Below are 20,512 nucleotides of genomic sequence, written 5' to 3' on the forward strand. Positions count from 1 at the left end.
AGCATATGATTTATTTGTTGTACTGTGATTGGCTGGTCATGATTGGCAGCAAAACTGTAGCGTACAGTTGCTATAAAATATTCCCACCTTGCTGTAGGAGTAATTAGCTGCACAGTCAAGAGACATTTTAACTATTTTTAACACCTTGACTTATCTATTGACTGGCAGCAAGCTTTGGCATTCCTCTGTGCCAATTTCTGTTAGAAGCACAGTGAAATGCATATGTTTTCATGCATATATATATATATATATATATATATATAAGTGAGCAAGCTGAGAAAGTATTTGCCATTAATCCTTGCAATAGAAGATATAGATACAATTCATATCCAAAGATTAAGTTTCACTTCTTGGAAAGACCAACACAAATATTTCACCAGTGATCTTCAAGATGGTTCTCATCACCATGAATACTGTAGCCACTGACCAGAGCATTGCAGACCCGAGTTGTAAGGTATATATGAGCCTGAAGCCCCTTGCACGTTGCATCGCACTGCGGTACCCTTACCGCCATTTACCTGCCACAAGGGCCATGCAAGTCTATGGAGACTTGCACACTTCACGCAATGCAATGAGGTGTGCCGGAAGGATTCATATCGCTGCAATACCGACGCAAAGGCCGCAGCACGTTACCGCATGATCCGTACCTACCACATGGAATATGCAGTAATGCAAGTCAGTGGGCAACACAGTAAGTGTGCATGAAGGGAGCATGTTGCAACGTGGTGTGCATGCCTGGACCGACAGGAATCCCAGTGACATACTGCATGCCCAGCATGGAGGACGTCACTAGCCGGGGGGTGGGCCTTTGTATATGGTGTATCTTGTGGCTCCAGTACAGCTTGTTGCTGCACAGCTTATGAGTGCCGTGTCCTTTTTGTGTTTTGTCCTGTATTTGCAGAGGTGTTGTGCCTGCAGGACACTGGTCACTGGCTGGCCGGATTGTTGCCGGTTTGTACAAAAGGTTGGAGTTTTTCCATTTATCGCCTATGCATATGACCCTGTCGCCACAACATGGCGCAGGGTAATATGAAGCCTCATATCTGCAGTGCAATGTGGTGCTAGCACTGCATCGCATCACAAACGTTCAAGTGTGAAACCGGCCTATAAGAGTTCAGGCTCCCACACAACCTATCGGCGCTGCTCCTGGTATGTCATGTGACCTCCCTGTATGTCCAGATGACACCCCAACAGTTCAGTGAACAAAACAAAAAATAATCTTTTAAGTGCAGACAGTAGTACATGTATGTATGTATGTATATATATATATATATATATATATATATATGTACAGAGGGGCTGCAGCACACAACAGGAAACCAGTGATAGGGGCTCTTGGTTACGCTTTAACGCGCTTAAGCTCACCAACTGCGCCAAAGTGTCCCCAATCTGGTGAGTCCTACTCTACCATGCAAAATGCCAGTTTTTATAAACAGTCTAGTGGGAACTAATCCAAAAACCCAAAAGTCAACTAGATGGCAAAAAAGGAAATTAAAAACACCTCACCCTTCACTAGCTACCAAACGAACTCTCTGAACATGTGCAATGCACTCATTTATATTCTTAACTGTGCTAGAGGTGGGCGTGGTCATGCAGACTCACAGGGGAAAGTTATAAATAAATTACCAAGGGGTGAGCAGCACAAACCAATTTTTTTATGCAATTCTATGCAAAGCATGCACGCAGCACAGGAGGTCCCCAGACTCCATAAGAAATATATAAGTACAGAGGGGCTGCAGCACACAACAGGAAAACAGTGACAGGGGCTCTTGGTTACACTTTAACGCGCTTAAGCTCACCAACTGCGCCAAAGTGTCCCCAATCTGGTGAGTCCTACTCTACCATGCAAAATGCCAGTTTTTATAAGCAGTCTAGTGGGAACTTATATATTTCTTATGGAGTCTGGGGACCTCCAGCGCTGCGTGCATGCTTTGCATAGAATTGCATAAAAAAAATTGGTTTGTGCTGCTCACCCCTTGGTAATTTATTTATAACTTTCCCCTGTGAGCCTGCGTGACCATGCCCACCTCTAGCACAGTTAATAATAGAAATGAGTGCATTGCACATGTTCAGAGAGTTCATTTGGTAGCTAGTGAAAGGTAAGGTGTTTTTAATTTCCTTTTTTTCCCATTTAGTTGACTCCTGGGTTTTTGGTTTAGTTCCCACTATACTGCTTATAAAAACTGGCATTTTGCATGGTAGAGTAGGACTCACCAGATTGGGGACACTTTGGCGCAGTTGGTGAGCTTAAAGAGACTCTGTAACATTCAAAACATCCCCTGGGGGGTACTCACCTCGGGTGGGGGAAGCCTCCGGATCCTAATGAGGCTTCCCACGCCGTCCTCTGTCCCACGGGGGTCTCTCCGCAGCCCTCCGAACAGCCGGCGACTGTGCCGACTGTCATTTCAATATTTACCTTTGCTGGCTCCAGCGGGGGCGCTGTGGCGGCTTTCCATTCCGAACTACACGGAAATACCCGATCTCATTCGGGTCCGCTCTACTGCGCAGGCGCAGGAAACTTGCGCCTGCGCAGTAGAGCGGACCCGACGGCGATCGGGTATTTCCGTGTAGTTCGGAGCCGACAGCCGTCAGAGCGCCTGCGCAGGAGCCAGGAAGGTAAATAATGACGTCACCGCTGCCCGGACTCCACGGAGGGCTGCAGCGAGACCCCTGACGGATGGAGGACGGCGTGGGAAGCCTCATTAGGATCCGGAGGCTTCCCCCACCCGAGGTGAGTACCCCCCAGGGGATATTTTTATGTTACAGTTCCTCTTTAAGCGCGTTAAAGCGTAACCAAGAGCCCCTGTCACTGTTTTCCTGTTGTGTGCGGCAGCCCCTCTGTACTTATATATTTCTTATGGAGTCTGGGGACCTCCTGTGCTGCGTGATATATATATGTATATATATATATATATATATATATATATATATATATATATATATATATATATATATATATATATGCAGAGTAGGCATGAGAGCAGATATGGTTTTGGCACATAAGGCTTATTTTGCAATTTGGGTTTATTTTGCTTGTGTACCTGGGATATGATTCTTTATTACTTACTTGTATATCTTTGTTACTATAGATTCAAAGCACAGTTCAATCTGCAAAGAAAATTAAGTGGAGCCAATCACAAAGCAGTGCTGGTAAGTAATTGTATGTACTGTTTCAGCAACCACAGCTGAAATCCTTCCAATGAAAAGCAGTACGGTTCAGAGAAGAATTAAGATGAAATGGGAGTCAAGGCAAGGTACTATCCTCTGCTTCCTCCTGTAATATTTTCAGTAAGTTGAGGTGGTAGAGTGGTCAGAGAGAGTGGCAGCTATGCCCCTTGATAACCACTAGGCCTTGTGGATGATCCTGCTCTGGTAGGGTTCCAGTACTATGAAACACAAGTCATACCTCCTGATTTAGCTTCTTACACATCTCAGTGCTGTGTCCTGTGACTCAGAAGCTGCTCAGACTCCTCATCCAGTGCACTTTGTGTATGTCTGCACTGAGCCAGTTATTTGTCTTGTCCGTGGCACACCTCCTGAGCTTCTGCTGGTTTGAGGTTCTATTACAGCTCCACGTCCTGAAAGGATCTGAAGCAAGCTAAGAAATGCTGCCAGGAGGCTACCCTTAAAGTAAACCTGAGCTGAATCGCAGCAAAGGACATTTACTTACCTGGGGTTTCCGCCAACCACCTGTAGACCGTAAGCTCTCTTGGTGTCCATCTAGTCCACTTAGGTTGTGGTGCCCGGGTTCCAGCCGGATTGCGGGCCACCGTGCATGTTAAACACACCGCCCCCCCCCCCCCCCCCGATTGCGCTCCTGTGGCCGCATGCGTTCTGCACACGGCAATAGCCTGTGCCTTTAATGAGCTGACAGCGGGACATCTGAGGGGACCAGGAGGGCAGCAAGGGAGCTAACGAACGACAGGGGGCACAACCAATGGGACCAGGAGGGTGGTGAGGAGGATGATGGGCTACAGGGGGCTGGAAGAAGCCCCGGTTAAGTGTAAATCCTTAGCTGCAATTCGTCTCAGGTACACTCAAGCCTCATAAAGAAAGAGGGAGATCTGCACAGTGCCAAACAAGCTGGATGAGCTCTACTAGACTGCCTAAAGGGACAACAAGAGAATGTGTGCAGATAATTGGCATGGAGGACAATTATTTATCGCAGTGTTTATTACATGGTCTTTACTGTAGATGTACCAAATAAATTTGATGAAGCTGAACTTTTTTGTTGACTTTTTTTTTGTTACGAAATTGTTTTGTGCCTTTAAAGAGACACCGTAACAAAAATTTCATCCGGTTTTCTTCCATCCTACAAGTTCCAAAATCTATTCTAATGTGCTCTGGCTTACTGCAGCACGTTCTACTATCACCATCTCTGTAATAAATCAACTTATCTCTCTCTTGTCAGACTTGTCAGCCTGTGTCTGGAAGGCTGCCAAGTTCTTCAGTGTTGTGGTTCTGTGATGCATCTCCCCCCTCCAGGCCCCTCTATGCACACTGCCTGTGTGTTATTTAGATTAGGGCAGCTTCTCTCTGCTCTCTTATCTTTTACAAGCTGGATAAATCCTCCTCTGAGCTGGCTGGGCTTTCACACACTGAGGAATTACATACAGGCAGAGCTGTCTGCACTCTGCAGAAAGAAACAGCCTGACACTTCAGTGGAAGATAGCTGCAGGGGGAAAGAAACACACAAATGATCTCTTGAGATTCAAAAGGAAGGGTGTATACAGCCTGATTGTGTATGGATGTATTTTCTATGTGTGGACATACTGTACATCAACCTACTTCCTGTTTTGGTGGCCATTTTGTTTGTTTATAAACAAACTTTTTAAAACTGTTTTTAACCACTTTAAATGCGGCGGGGAGCGGCGAAATTGTGACAGAGGGTAATAGGAGATGTCCCCTAACGCACTGGTATGTTTACTTTTGTGTGATTTTAACAATACAGATTCTCTTTAATGTAGATGTGATTTAGTTGATTGTGTCTATTCCAAAATTAAAGTTTCTCCACCTCCATTTTGGAGGGACTTGGGGATTCCTGATAACTATATATAGATATGGAACCGTAGTTAGTGGTACCTTAGTGACATGACTATGTACTCTGTAAAGTGATGCAGCACTACATAATATTTTTTTTTCTTATATTGGTACAGATGTTGTTATAGGAGCCGGTACTGGTGGTTTGACTGACGGCACAAATAATGTTCATGTAGAAGTCAGTGGTAAGTCAGCAATGTGACTACGTACTCTGTTAGGTGTGCCAGATATCAGAGCTTTATAAATACATAATAATATGTTTGTTTCTAATATTGGTGCAGATGCTGTCAGAGGAGCTGCTTCTGATGTTTGTAGTGAAGGCAGAGATGGTATTGATGTACAGGAAGTGGAAGTCTATGGTAAGTTTAAAGGGAAGGTTCAGGGACTATCTAAAAAAAATAAAAATCCATTTCCACTTACCTGGGGCTTCCTCCAGCCCGTGGCAGGCAGGAGGTGCCCTCGGCGCCGCTCCGCAGGCTCCCGGTGGTCTCCGGTGGCCGACCCGACCTGGCCAGGCCGGCGGCCAGGTCGGGCCTCTTCTGCGCTCCATGGTGCGTTCCACGCCGGCGCGCTGACGTCATCGGACGTCCTCCGGGTTGTACTGCGCAGGCTCAGAACTACTGAGCCTGCGCAGTACAGCCCGGAGGACGTCCGATGACGTCAGCGCGCCGGCGTGGAACGCACCATGGAGCGCAGAAGAGGCCCGACCTGGCCGCCGGCCTGGCCAGGTCGGGTCGGCCACCGGAGACCACCGGGAGCCTGCGGAGCGGCGCCGAGGGCACCTCCTGCCTGCCACGGGCTGGAGGAAGCCCCAGGTAAGTGGAAATGGATTTTTATTTTTTTTAGATAGTCCCTGAACCTTCCCTTTAAGAGAACTAATGGGTTCAAAATATATGTTAAAGTGTCCCTCTAGTGAGTCACTGTCCCCAGTCTGGCAGTAGGTCTACCTTAGTATCACTGGCCACTTTCACAAGCAGAGCTCTACTGATCCCCAGTGAGTCGCCACACTGAAATCAGGATCCAACCAGTCGGGACTGTTATATCTCCCCATCCTCACATTACATCTGCTGTTGTTTTTGTGTGTGTTCGGGGGGAAAGAGAGACATGGTCTGGAGTGGGACTAGCTGGTCTTCCAAACCTGGAATAGAACCTTATATGGGATAAAAGCCAGTGCTATTGAGGTAGTAAACCGCATACATGTAATAAAGGAACTGCAGATTGACAAGTACCAAGTGGCGACACGTGTGCTAGGCCAGAAGTGACGCTGTAGCGCCCCAGAGTCTGAAGGCACAGCGAAGGATCATCGGCAGCACCACATGGAAGTTAAAATGCTATTTTATTGATGGTACGTGAAAAGAGCAGCCAACAGCTACTCTATTCATGTACCATCGATAAAAGAGCATTTTTAATTCCACGTGGTGCTGCTGGCGATCCTTCGCTTTACATGTAATAAAGGCGCCTGAAAAAAAAAGTCATTTTCAGGAGTAGGAGGATAGATACAATTGTTTATCTCATCAGTTTATTTTCACCTCGGGTTTCCTTTAACCATTTAAGGGGTGACAATTTTTTTCCAATCTTGCAGATACTGGCATACGAGTTGATGGCTGTGATTCCAATGGAGACACAGATGACGTGGATGTGGATGAAGGAGTTACTGGTAAGTATAGTTTGGAAGTACCTTCTGGGATAGCTGAGTTCTCCTGTAGAGACAAGCGACCTGTTAGGGTGGTAGAAGACCATAAAGCTGAATGTCACCTTAAATGCAGGAAGATGGATCACAGCAACGTCCCCTGATGACGGGTGTTCCCCAGTCCATCATCATGCCCACGGGAAAACGCAACAGCACACGAAGGACGCGAGCGAGAGTTCACACGATTGCAGCACTTTGTGCGGGAGACGCCTGGGATACAGATTGCTAAGCGCCGTCCGCCTAATCGTGCACTCGTACCCATGTCGCGAGATTGCGGAAACAATTGCTCGTCACTCAAAAAATCGCTGGTTGTCAGAAGAATCGCACTCAAAATTGCAAGGTGGTTATGAGCCATAAGGAAAGGAGGGCAGATACTTGAATTTCTGGAGGATTGTTGACTGTATGCTTCACTCTATGAATGGACACAACTGAGGTGTTGATGATTAGTGGAACCCTAAACCGAAACCTCCTTTTTTGAGTTTGAAGAAGAGTTAGAACATCTATCTGTTTTTTTTACGGATGTCTGAGTCCTTGTTGGGGAGATATTTTTTCACTTCCTTTTCTAGACGCTTCACAGGACATAAAAAGCATCCTTCCTGTAGGAAGTGGCAGCCATATCTCTGACAGTAGTCACTAGAATAGGAGCCCCTCACTGGAGAGTGCAGCTGTACAAAAAAAATACCTTTACCCCGCCTGCTTTATAATCAGAGACCTATTTTTTATGTTTGTTTGTTTTTGCTGGAATAATGCTTTGAATTTAAGTGAATTATTGTATCTGTTTGGACAGGTAATGACATAGGAGGTGGTGCTGATGATTCCAGTGGAGACACAGATAGAGACGTAAATGGTAAGTCTAATTTGGAAGCACAGCCTGTGAAGGACCCATGGAGATAAATAACCTGTTAAGGTGCTATTAGCTCCATCTCAGAGGTAGCTACACGATGATTTAGTAGATCCCAGTGGTTTTCAATTATTGTATCTGTTTGGACAGGTAATGACATAGGAGGTGGTGCTGATGATTCTAGTGGAGACACAGATAGAGAAGTAAATGGTAAGTCTAATTTGGAAGCACAGCCTGTGAAGGACCCATGGAGATAAATAACCTGTTAAGGTGCTATTATCTCCATCTCAGAGGTAGCTACACGATGATTTAGTAGATCCCAGTGGTTTTCAATCACCCCCCCCCCCCCCCCCCCACACACACACACACACACACACACATACACACACACACACCACCACCACCTTGTAGTGAATACTCTGTCTCCAGCTGGGAGATGCACAACCACACAACACTCAAATAGGTGGAAATGCATCTGACTTATGTATTTTGAAACAAGGTATATATAGACAGTCAGTGATTGCAGGGTTTTACAGACCAACCATCTGCTTTTACAGAATGGCATACATGTTTGGCTAACTGATCCTAGTTTGTCATATTTACTGTACATACACAATAACAATGCTTTCAATTTTAACACAATGGTGTACATTTTAGTATGTTTGGCTACCTGACTCTAGTTTGTCATTATCTTTACATACACAATAACAAAGTTCCATGTAAACAATGCATTCTAGCTTACATAAGGGGTCACAAGATCAATACATATCTAGAAACAGCAAACATTTAACAGACTTGATCAACAACACTGGGGGACCTTTCACAATGCACACTTGTTCTGTGAAGGACAAGAAATTCCTGTTGTCTCTGAAGGTAAAACATTTGTTAGTCAATTATATAACAGGTAATATAATTAATAGTAAAAGACTGGTCCCTAATGAATCAATATAAAATAATAAGAAAAAAGAATAAAATAATTGATATTATTCACAGGTGCTGCAAAGGGGACCACAAGTAAGGGTGGGAGTCCCATTGAGGATTCTCTAACTTAAAGATGGCCTTTGACCCACTCCGTAAAGGCACCTGGGAAAAAGGGCTTAGTAGAATACCGGTAAATTTACCAATATTCTGCTACTTTCTATAGTAAAATATTGGCAATGTTTACTGATCAGTATCTTACTATGCCCTTACCCTACTGTCATACAGAACCCTCCCTCTACCGATGCCTAACCCTAATTCCACCCCTGGTGCCTAACCATAATAACCCCCTGGTTCTTCCGAAACCTAACAACCTCCCTCGTGGCTCCTAAACCTTAAATCCCAACCACCACCACCACCACTAAACTGAAGTTAGCGGCCACCGATAGAATCCATCTATTGCCACTAATCACCACTCACTGCCACAAAACCATGTTTAGCAGAGAGAAGGGCATCAACATAGACTGGAAATTGCGGCTATTAACCTCCTTGCCGGTTATCCCGAGCCTAGCTCAGGGTAACCTGCGCAGGAGGATTTCTCAGGCCCCGCTGGGCCGATTTGCATAATTTTTTTTATTGCACGCAGCTAGCACTTTGCTAGCTGCATGCATATTCCGTTTGCCGACGCTCGCCGACGATTTGCCGCTACGTGCCGCCCCCCCCCCCCCCCTCCAGACCCCTTGCGCAGCCTGGCCAATCAGTTCCAGGCAGCGCTAAGGGGTGGATCGGGATTCCCTGTGACGTCGGTGACATCCCGCCCCGTCGCCATGGTGACCAGGGAAGCCTAGCAGGAAATCCCGTTCTGAACGGGATTTTCTGCTTGCGATCGGAGTGGCTGCGGGGAAGTGCTGTACTGCCCCCTTGCCGCGGGAATTGGACTGGCAAGGGGGTTAATAGCGGGTGATGCACTTTGCGCTGGCTATTTATAGCCTCAATTTCCAGGCAGCAAAAATTCCATCTATTGCCGCATTTTATTGGGCGCCTCCCTGCACCCAAATTTCCCTTTATTGCCACTAATCAGGGGCGCCTCTAGCCATTTTGTCACTCCAGGCAATAAAACCTGTGGTTGCCCCCCCCCCCCCCCCATTGTGGCACACCGCCCCCCCCCCCACATGAAAATAGTCGTAATGCGGCAGTGTTTCACCAAAAAATAATCATAATGCGGCAGCGTTTCACCAGAAATTACACTTATTGTGGCAGCGTTTCACCAGAAAATACACAATGTGGGCAGCATTGTACCAGAAAATACACAAAGGCAGGGCTCCACTTTCATGAGGCACAAAGTGGGACAGAAGGAGGCACAGGAGGACTGAATAAGACACACAGGGCAACATAGGGAGGCACAGGGGCACAGAAGGAGGCATGAGGGTCAGAAGAAGTCACAAAGGAGGACAGAAGGAGGAACAAGGGAACAGAAGGACGCACACAGGGGAGCGCAAGGAGGCACAATGGGCAACAAAAGGAGGCACATTGGGGGACAGAATGAGACACAAATGAGGACAGAAGGAGGCACAGGATGACAGAAGGAGGTCCACAGAGGGGCAGCGGGTGGTACAGGGGGACAGAAGAAGGCATGAGGGCCAGAAGGACAGTGGGAGGCACAGGGGAACTGAAAGAGGGACAAAGTGGGACAGAATGAGGCACAAAGGGGGACAAAAGGAGGCACAGGGGGACTGAAGGAGGCACGTTTGGGGACAGAAAAAAGCACAAAGGGGCAGAAGGAGACACAGGGAGACAGTAGGAGGATCAAAGGGGAACAGAAGGATGCACAAAGGGGGACAGAAGAAGGCAGAGGGGGATGTGAGGAGGCACAGGGAGACAGAAGGAGGCAGAGGGGGACAGACAGAGCCACAGGGAGACAGAAGGCACAAAGGAGCACAGAAGGAGGCACGGGGACAGAGGAAGGCGCAGGGGACAGAGGTGGCACATGGGGACTGAAGAGGCACATGGAGACAAAAGGAGGCAGAGTGGGACTGAAGGAGGAATAGGCGGGCAGAGGTAGCACAGGGGTCAAAGAAAAGCATAGGGGGACATAAGGAGACACAGGGGGACAGAAGGAGGTAGAGGTGGCACAGGGAGACTGAAGGAGGCACATGGAGACAGAAGGAGTCACAAGGGGGAGACAGGATGCATAAAGGGATACAGAAGGACAAACAGGAGGTCAGACATGGCACAAAGGACTGAAGGAGGCAAAAGGAGACAGAAGGAGGTCCAAAAGGAGGCACAAAGGGGGAGGGGGAGGGAGAGGATGTACAAGGCACAGAGTAACACAGTGGCAGCTGCCTGCAGCTTACGCTAATGCAAATGCATTAAAAACAAGTAATATTACCACCCGAGGGGGTGAGGCTTAGTCGGGGGCATGGCTTCATTCAGGGGGTGTGGCTTAATCCAGCAACATGGCGCCCCCTAGGACCAATGGCACTCCAGGCAATGGCCTGTACTGCCTATGCCTAGAGGCTCCCCTGCCACTAATCACTGCATTATCGTTGCATTCTACGGTAGCGCCCTTCTTTTCACTTTGCTCTGTGCGCCTTTTTTCCTGATTCCAGGAAAATGGGAGTGTTATCCCAATTTACAACTAACTGTATGCCAATAATCATGGATTATAAACAGATGATTTGCTGTATTGGTTAATCACACAATTTAATTTAGAATAGCATGCAGGACTCGCGGCTGCGCGTAGAGCGGATACGATCAGGCTCGGCTAAGTAGGTTTTTTTTATGTTACAGATTTTGTTTAAGATACTCAACACTATAATCAATTGTTTACGTGGTATACAACCTTACTGCCAGATAAGAAGTTCTGACCTACTGCAGGCTTACTTTAACCTCTTCTGGACGTTGGTAATGGAAATCTACACTTTGTTTGGGACCTGCTATCCCTGCCAGGGCATAGATTTCAATCACCGTACTGCATGCTACCGCTGATCGCGGCACTCTGCCGTTGCTGAAGCCCACTCGCTATGACAACAGAGCTCCATGAGCTGGTCAGGAGCCAATTTCATTAAAGGATCAGCGGCTGGGGGCGTGGCTAGCCATGAGAGAGTGAGGACGCAGCTCAGCCTTGCTCCGCCGGCCTCACACGAATCCTGAGGCATCCTGCACCCTCCGGGTGAACTTATCACTCCCAACCCACACCAACCCGCAGCGGAACATCACCCCCAGGCAAAGATGCCGAAAAGCGGAGCAGACAAGGCCGCGGAAGCCGCTGAGAAGCTGGCAAAGTACGCGCATGGCGCTGGACAAGATGGCGCCGCTCCGTCCCAGCACCACGAGACAGCAACTGAGATCTGCAGCCCCAGCTCACCGGCGCCAGACACAGACGTGGACTCCATCAGCTCCCGAACCAGAAAGGGGCACACAGTGAGTAAGGACACTGGTCCTAAGGCACGGAGGGGCAGATCACAGCACAGGCAGGGGAAATCCAGGCAGACACAGGCCCAAACAGCCACCACGGAGGACACTGACTCAGAGGAGGGGGAACCCACCCGGGCAGACCTATTAGAGGCCATAAAAGCACTGCAAAATAGCCTAACCTCAAGACTGGAAACTGTACAGTCAGATTTATCCCTGGTTAAAGCAGACCTAAAAAAGCTACGTGACAGGGCAGCAGAATCTGACAGGCGCATAGGGGACTTGGAAGACACAGTTAAACCAATGCAAAAAGCTCAAAAAGCAAACCAAAAAGCTACAGAGCAAAACACCCTGAAGTTAGATGACCTGGAGAATCGATCTAGACGCTCTAATCTTAGATTTGTGGGCTTCCCCGAAAAATCTGAAAGCAACTCCCCTGAATCTTTTCTAGAAGCATGGCTGAAGCAAGCCCTGCCAAACATGGACTTATCACATACCTTCTCTATAGAACGTGCACATCGTATTCCTGGGGGCCCTCCGAAACCTGGGAGACCCCCCCAGACCCATGATTGCTAAGTTCCTAAACTATAGAGACAAGGTGGAAATTTTGCGGAAAGCCAGAGATATACCACTTGAGTTTAACGGCACCAAAATATCCTTATACCAGGACTTTTCCTCTGAAGTGCAGACAGCGTTCATCATTTATGGCAGTGAAAGCGGGCCTGAGGGCCAAACAGATTCTCTACACCATGTTGTTTCCAGCAAAACTGCGAGTGCAATATCACGATGAGACTATGTTCTTTTCAACCTCGGATGAGGCTGTCACTTGGATGGAACAGCAGGGAATCAGCATACCTGTATTAGCAGACAAAAAGAGGAAAGGATCTCCTGATTAAAACTAGGTGCTGACAGTTATGAAAGTATTTACTGGGCGACCGTCCCTTTTTCCTCTGGACACAATTTCTTTATGAACCACTTATATGACTAAACTGTCCTAAGATACTGTCCGGTTTTCACCTACTTGCAAATAATTAGACACCACAGTGCCTAATCTGGGATGCCTACGAGCTGAGACCTCTCAAGTACTTATGCATAACATTTTAATGTTTTAAGACTTACAGGGAAAAGTACATAGGCCTGAAAGGAGACAAAGCAACCAGCACTAACTTTTCCCTTATACAGGTTTATACTGCCACCCAGTGGACTTTTGCTATACTAGTTCCAGGTTATAATGTTATTATGGTAATGCTGATAATATTGGATATAGGGCAACTGGTTAAGTGACTATGGCACTCAGTATGAAGGTCTCAGGTTAATGACGTATGTGTCTATCTTTAAGTGAATACTATTACGCCAGTCTATACACATGCATCCATGAAGCTATTTACGGTTAAGATGTTCTTATTTTGTTATATGCACTGTTTAAATATGTGGGGAGACACCATATATATCTCCTTTAATGCAAACAATTATACTTCACCCATAGGGGAAACACTATACTAGGTCGGACATGGCGACCGAAGTTAGTCCCCTGTATTAGTTAAGTTTTCAAGTTTTGGGAAACGAGACTCTTTGCAAGTTTAAAGCAGAGAGTAGGGAGGGGAAGACTATAGGGGAGGGAATTACTATGTTTTGTATATGTTGTTGTTGTCTTTTTTTCTTTATTTTTCAGCAGACTATCCAGATGAGGGGCCATGCAACTGCATACATTGAGTGGAGGAATGGTGGGCGAGCGGGGGTACCTAGCAATACAAAAACAGTCCTAATATGGCTATAATTAAATTTTTGTCCTGGAACGTCCGAGGAATGAATAATGCGATTAAACGCAAGCTGGTGTTTGAACATATACGTAAAATATCACCACAAATTATATGCCTACAAGAAACACATTTGCTGGGAGCTAGAGGACTAACCTTAAAAAAACCTTGGATCGCGAATTACTACCTTGCTCACTATTCCTCATACTCTAGGGGGACGGCAATCCTAATCACTAAATCATTCAAAGGTGTGATTACGGATATTAGGGTAGACAATAAAGGGAATTATGTTATACTGCGCTGTCAGATAGATGGAAACCCGTTAATAATAGTATCTGTTTATGTCCCACCTCCCTTCAACGTCAACATACTGACCGATCTTATGAAAAAATTGCACCCACTGCTAAACGGGCCCCTTATATTAATGGGCGACTTTAACGCCACCCTTGATCCAAATCTAGATAGACTTAAAGGGGGGGGTAGATCCTCGCCTGCCTTTCTCGGATGGAAAGAAACATATGCACTATATGACATATGGAGATGGAAGTTCCCTACTACAAAGATGTTCTCTTGTTTCTCTGATACTCACCGGACGATGTCTAGAATAGACATGTGCTTCGGCTCAGTGAACCTATTGCCCCTAGTAGAATCTATTGAATATCTCTCCCACGGAATTTCTGACCATGCCCCATTGACATGCCAACTACAATTTCGAGGCAGTACCTCAGCAGCTTTATGGCGCATGAATCCATGCTGGTTGGAGGAGGAGATGGTTCTTAGGCAATGTCAAAAAGAAATGACAGAATATTGGTCCATCAATGAGGGTACTGTGGGGCGACACATGTGTTGGGATGCAGGTAAAGCAGTTGCAAGAGGCTCATTTAGAGCAGCTCTCTCTATTATTAGGCAAAATGAGATAGCCTCACAAAAATACCTCGAGAAGGAAACTACCGAGGCACAAGCCCAATTACTTTTAAGTCCTTCTGATGAACAGTATGCCATATGGCAATCGGCACGCCGTAAACTAGAGATTAAAACCCTGGAAAGGACGAAAAGGAAAGACATTATTCAGTCCCAGAGACTATTTGAATTCGGCAATAAATGCAGTAAGCTACTCACCTACCTACTAAGCTCCTCTGATGGCTCCTCTGCCATCCCGCACATTGTGTCGCCCTCTGGTATTATCTGCCACACTTCATCTGAGATAGCGTCTGCCTTCACAGAATTTTACTCTGAACTATATAATACCAAAACAGGCCCAATAACTGAGGGAATCATGGACTTTCTTAGGGACCTGGATCTGCCGGTCCTGTCACCTGAAGCGGTCGCTGAATTAGATGCTCCCATCACCTCAACTGAAATAATTAATGCGATAAACACCTTTAAACGCAACAAAGCCCCAGGCCCCGACGGAATTCCCATAGAATGGTACATAAAAAATAGATCACTGATAGTTCCCCATCTAATGGCCCTTTTTAACCACATATTTGAAACAAAGACGCTCCCTGATTCTATGTATGAAGCCCTTATAATCCTCATACTGAAACCAAACAAAGATCCATCCTCTTGTGACTCATACCGGCCCATCTCCCTCATCAATACTGATGCCAAGATACTCACTAAAATTCTTGCTACCAGATTAAATGAACACATCACATCCATAATACATCCTGATCAAACAGGCTTTATTCCTGGGCGTTCCACCAGACTCAACGTGCGTAGGTTATACTTAAATCTGCACTATCCACACCAAAATGCTGGCTCAAGAATTATATTATCGTTAGATGCAAACAAAGCATTTGACTCGATTGAATGGCCTTATGTAGCAACAGTTCTGAAATATTTCGGGTTTGGGGACTCTTTTCGACGCTGGTTCCAAATATTATATGATAAGCCCAAAGCAAAACTTAGAATTAACTCTATAGTCTCATCTATGTTTACAATTTCTAGGGGAACACGACAGGGGTGTCCGCTCTCACCCCTACTGTTTGCCATAGCAATTGAGCCTCTAGCCCAAGCTATCCGGTTAGATCCAACGGTGCAGGGGTTTAAAATAAACAATGTAGAGGAACGTATATCATTATACGCAGATGACATGCTGATATTTCTGGCAGATCCAGGTCCTTCGCTAATGAGAGTATTGGAGATCTATGACACCTTTCATAAAATATCGGGATTATCCATAAATTGGTCCAAATCGGTCCTCCTACCACTAGATACCTTTGACCATCAACTCATAACAAAACAATCCAAATTGCAAGTTGTTGACAACTTTAAATATTTAGGAATAAAGATAACACAACCTGCGATATCCTTCATAGACAGCAATGTCCTTCCAATCATTGAAGCAATAGAACTGAAATTAAAAAGATGGGTGACCCTTCCCCTCAATGTTTGTGGCAGAGTGTGCATAATAAAAATGATAATTGCTCCTAAGTTGCTATATATATTGCAGATGTCCCCAGAATGGATTCCCCACTCTGTTTTTAAACGTATAGATTCAATATTGACTACATTTATCTGGTCAGGCACAACACCACGCATAGCGCTCTCTACACTCCAACTCCCCACAAGCTACGGTGGCCTGGCTGTCCCACACTTCTATAAATACTTCTTGGCTTCACAGCTGATACCTATACGAAGCTGGTTAAGTGGGGACAGACAGGACTCCAGTTTAGCAGCAGAGGCCGATATCGCTGGATCTTACGAATCTTTATGTGGGGCTATATATCGATATAGAGTGTCCAATGCCCCAGCAAATACTAACATTACCCAGACCACCATTAATATCTATAAAAAGACTCGGAAATTACTTGGAGAACCAATACACTATGTCTCCCAAAATTCACCTCTGTGGGGGAATCCAAATCTTTCAGAGTTACAATCCATTCCGGATGCACACTTCTGGCACATTCATGGGGTGAAATATTTATCCCAACTTTTTGTAGACGGCTCATTTAAAGACTTTCAGGCACTAAGATCTGAATTTAATCTCCCTAGATATGCCTTATTTAGATATTTCCAGCTGAGACATGCCATTAGGACGCAATTGGGGACTTCTGGTGTTTCACTGACCCCCTCACAGTTGGAGACACAATTGCTGAACCAGGACAAAACCAAACAGATAACCACTATGTACACCTTCCTAATGACACAGGATAATGGCCCAAAAGTACAAAAAATCAGACAAAAATGGCAGCAGATTGACATATCTCTGACTAAAGAAAATTGGGACGAATTAGCAGAAACTTTCCCTAAGACTGTAATAGCAGCCAATGACAGGCTTATTAATATCAAATGGTTACACCAAGCTTACCTGTCGCCAGCTAGATTAGCTAAAATGGGCTCCACACAAGACGGAAGATGCTTTAAATGTAAGGCCTTAAACGCAGACTTTATACACTGTGTGTGGATGTGCTCAATGGTGCAGAGATTCTGGAAATCAGTGACTCATTTTATTAGAGATAAGCTGTCTATACCAATTGTACTGGATTTTAAATTGTGCATGCTGGGGATGGTGGACCACTTGGCATGTTCCAAAAGTCAAACAATTTTGGTTAGAATCTTGCTTTTTTACGCCAGAAAGGTGATTGTACTGAGTTGGAAGCGTCCCTCTCCCCCATCAATCACAGAATGGAAGAAAACAATTAATCAAGCTCTACCATTATTTAAACTAACGTATCAAATACGTAACCAATTCAAAAAATTTGATAAAATTTGGAACAAATGGATCGATGCCTTGGATACCACGGTCCCCAACCTGGACATAACTGCCTCCGTTCAAGACTATCATTAAATAAGAAAGAGGGTTATCTCTTGAATAACCAATAGAAGTATTTTATAGGGTAATACCCTGAACGCTCACTATTATTATATACGCATTTGTCAAATGTTGTGCAACACTCAATGGTTCCCTAGATTTACCTATTATCAAGATATACTGGCCTATGGCCACTACTTGGATGGCTGCTGATGGTTTTTTTTTTGTTCTTGTGTTCTTTTTAATTTGTAAGTGTCAAGTTCTGTATACCTTTATGTGCAAAACTTAATAAAAAAAATTATCTTATAAAAAAAAAAGGATCAGCGGCTGCTAGTACTTAAGGAGAAACGCCGCCCAAGAATTGAACTTTATCCCAATCAGTAGCTGATACGCCCTTTTACATGAGAAATCTATTCCTTTTCACATACAGACCATCAGGGGGCGCTGTATGGCTGATATTGGGGTGAAACCCCTCCCACAAAGAAATTCTGAGTACGTACTCTTGGCAGGTTCCTGTCTGTGAACCTTGCTGCATTGTGGGAAATAGCTGTTTACAGCTGTTTCCAACTGCCAAAAAAACATGCAGCAGTTACATCACCTGCCAGCAGTAAAAATGTCACCATGTAATAAATGTCAGAATGTAAATCAGGGATTTAAAAGATTTTACAATGGGCAAACACTGACTAAATCATTTATACATAATTAATGTAAAAATGAAGCACTTTTTTTATTACATTATTTTCACTGGCGTTCCTCTTTAAAGGGGAACTGAAGAGAGAGGTATATGGAGGCTGTCCTGTTTATTTCCTTTTAATCAATACCAGTTGCCTGGCAGCCCTGCTGGTCTATTTCTCTGCAGTAGTATCTGATTAAAACCAGAAACAAGCATGCAGCTAGTCTTGTCAGATCAGACTTATAAGTCTGAACCACTGAAACACCTGATCTGCTGCATGCTTGTTCAGGGGCTATGGCTAATAGTATTAGAGGCAGAGGATCAGCAGGGCTGCCAGGCAACTGGTATTGTCTAAAAGGAAATAAACATGACAGCCTCCATATACCTCTCTCTTCAGTTCCTCTTTAAGTGTTTAAGATGCTATAAAAATGATAGGGTCTGGAGTGGGCCTGGCTGGGCTTCTAACTTCTAAACCAGTAATAGAGCCTCATATGGTTGAAAAGCCAGTGCTATGGTGGCTGTAAAACTACATAGTACACAACCCTACTGCCAGATAGGAAGGTACTGACCTACTGCAGGTTTACTTTAAGATGATATAAAAAGAGCAACAGGACAGGAGGTGGTTAGAATATCAGACTTGTTGATCTTAGGGTCATACCCAATGATGTACCACGCTGTAGATGCACCAGATTCAATTACTGTATATTCAAAATGTGACAAATTATTTTTTAAATGCTGCAGATACTGGCATAGGAGTTGATAGCTATTATTCCAATGGAGACATGCGATGCTTAACTGTTTAAGAAGATAAATATTCTTTTGTTCATTGATACAGATGCTGTCATAGGAAGTGGTGCTGGTGATGCCAGTGGAGGCAAAGAAGTAGATGGAGAAGTGTTTGGTAAGTGTAAATAGGCCATGCAGCTTGTGAACATTGTCTTCTTATAGAGGAGACATGGGAGGGTGGTCAGACTATGAACTTTTATATCTATACTTCTGTTGATCATGTAGTCTAGTCCAATCTGTAGATGTGCCAGAATCAAATCATCATGCTTAACGTGTTCCTGAGGTGACATGACGAGACAGGTCTATGTACAGTGCCAAGCATACAGATAACTAGGCTGTTGTCCTTTTCTTCTTTTTTTGCCTGAAAGAGTTAACCATTCATTCAGGTATGCAAGTGACAGTTTCTCTCCAATCAGGACCTAGTGGACTATAGCTTAATCATCACTGATAAGGAATAACTGTTATAAAACTCTTGCCTGGCACAGAACAGCTTCTGAGTGCAGGGGATAGATAAAAAAGTTTTTTTCAGGAATAGGAGGATAGATACAATTGCTTATCTCATCAGTTTATTTTCACCTCGGGTTTCCTTTAACCGTTTAAGGCGTGACCTTTTTTTTTCTAATGCTGCAGATGCTGGCATAGGAGGTGATGGCTGTGATGCTAGGGGAGACACAGATGGCATGGATGTGGATGAAAGAGGTACTGGTAAGTATAGTTTGAAGTACCTTCTGGGACAGCTGAGTTCTCCTGTAGACACAAGGGACCTGTTAGGGTGGTAGAAGACCAGAAGGAAAGGAGGGCAGATTGTTGAATTTCTAGAGGATTGTTGATTGTATGCTCCACTCTATGAATGGACACAACTCAGATGATGATGCTTAAAGTGGAACCTCAACCCAAACCTTTTTTTTTACAGTGTGAAAAAGAGTTAGAACATCTATCCGTTTTTTTACTAAATGACTGTGTCCTTTTTGGGGAGATATTTTTTCTTTTTTTTTTTTAGACCCTTCACAGGATATGAAAAGCAGCATTCCTGTAGGAAGCGGCAGTCATACCTCTGACAGTAGTCACTAGAACAGTAGATCCCCACTGGAGAGAGCAGCAGTTAAAAAAATATACCTTTGACTTCCGGTTCCGGCGCCTGTATGAGCGGACGGAGGTGAACGAGCTCTCCGAGCCACCCATCCATAAAGTCATCGGCAGCTCAGAAAAAACCCGACAAAAATACTAGGAAGACTCAGCACGCACTCAGCTGAATCCCGAGAGGCGAATGGATCGATACCTGACACGAGCGGCTCGTAGGGAACAAGACACACCGAAGCCGCCACGCACATCCAAAATGGCGCCGAGCAAAACTCGTGCATCACAAAGCCAGGCAGAGACCTCTCCCTCACACACCTGGGAGACGGAGAGCATGGAGGAGGAAGCATCCAGGGGCATAAGCGGCACTGACCTCAGAACACTGGCGAGAGAGGTGGCTATGCAAATCGCACCTGACCTGCAATCCATAGTGGAAGCGGCAGTGAGAAAGTCTTTAGGCCACATCTCTAAGCAGCCATAGGAGCACTCAAACAGGCTGGGGGGAGCGGAACACCGCATCCAGCGGGCTGAGGCAGACCTGGAGGATGCAACCAAA

General features: G+C 45.3%; 1 protein-coding gene across 13 annotated transcripts in view; it reads left to right on the top strand.

Annotated features, from left to right (window-relative positions):
* Positions 1-20,512, top strand: part of PHF11 (PHD finger protein 11) — a 208,515-nt gene that overhangs the window by 146,143 nt on the left and 41,860 nt on the right. For 12 of the 13 annotated variants that reach the window (XM_068267137.1, XM_068267142.1, XM_068267145.1 and 9 more), the window contains 8 exons: positions 3,090-3,150; positions 5,157-5,225; positions 5,322-5,399; positions 6,623-6,697; positions 7,518-7,577; positions 7,722-7,781; positions 18,929-18,994; positions 19,510-19,584. In XM_068267137.1, the coding sequence (XP_068123238.1) occupies positions 3,090-3,150; positions 5,157-5,225; positions 5,322-5,399; positions 6,623-6,697; positions 7,518-7,577; positions 7,722-7,781; positions 18,929-18,994; positions 19,510-19,584 (544 nt within the window). The remainder of the gene's footprint in view (positions 1-3,089; positions 3,151-5,156; positions 5,226-5,321; positions 5,400-6,622; positions 6,698-7,517; positions 7,578-7,721; positions 7,782-18,928; positions 18,995-19,509; positions 19,585-20,512) is intronic. The other variant, XM_068267144.1, reaches the window with a different exon arrangement.

Source organism: Hyperolius riggenbachi, chromosome 2 (assembly GCF_040937935.1).
Source record: "Hyperolius riggenbachi isolate aHypRig1 chromosome 2, aHypRig1.pri, whole genome shotgun sequence".
NCBI lineage: Eukaryota > Metazoa > Chordata > Amphibia > Anura > Hyperoliidae > Hyperolius > Hyperolius riggenbachi.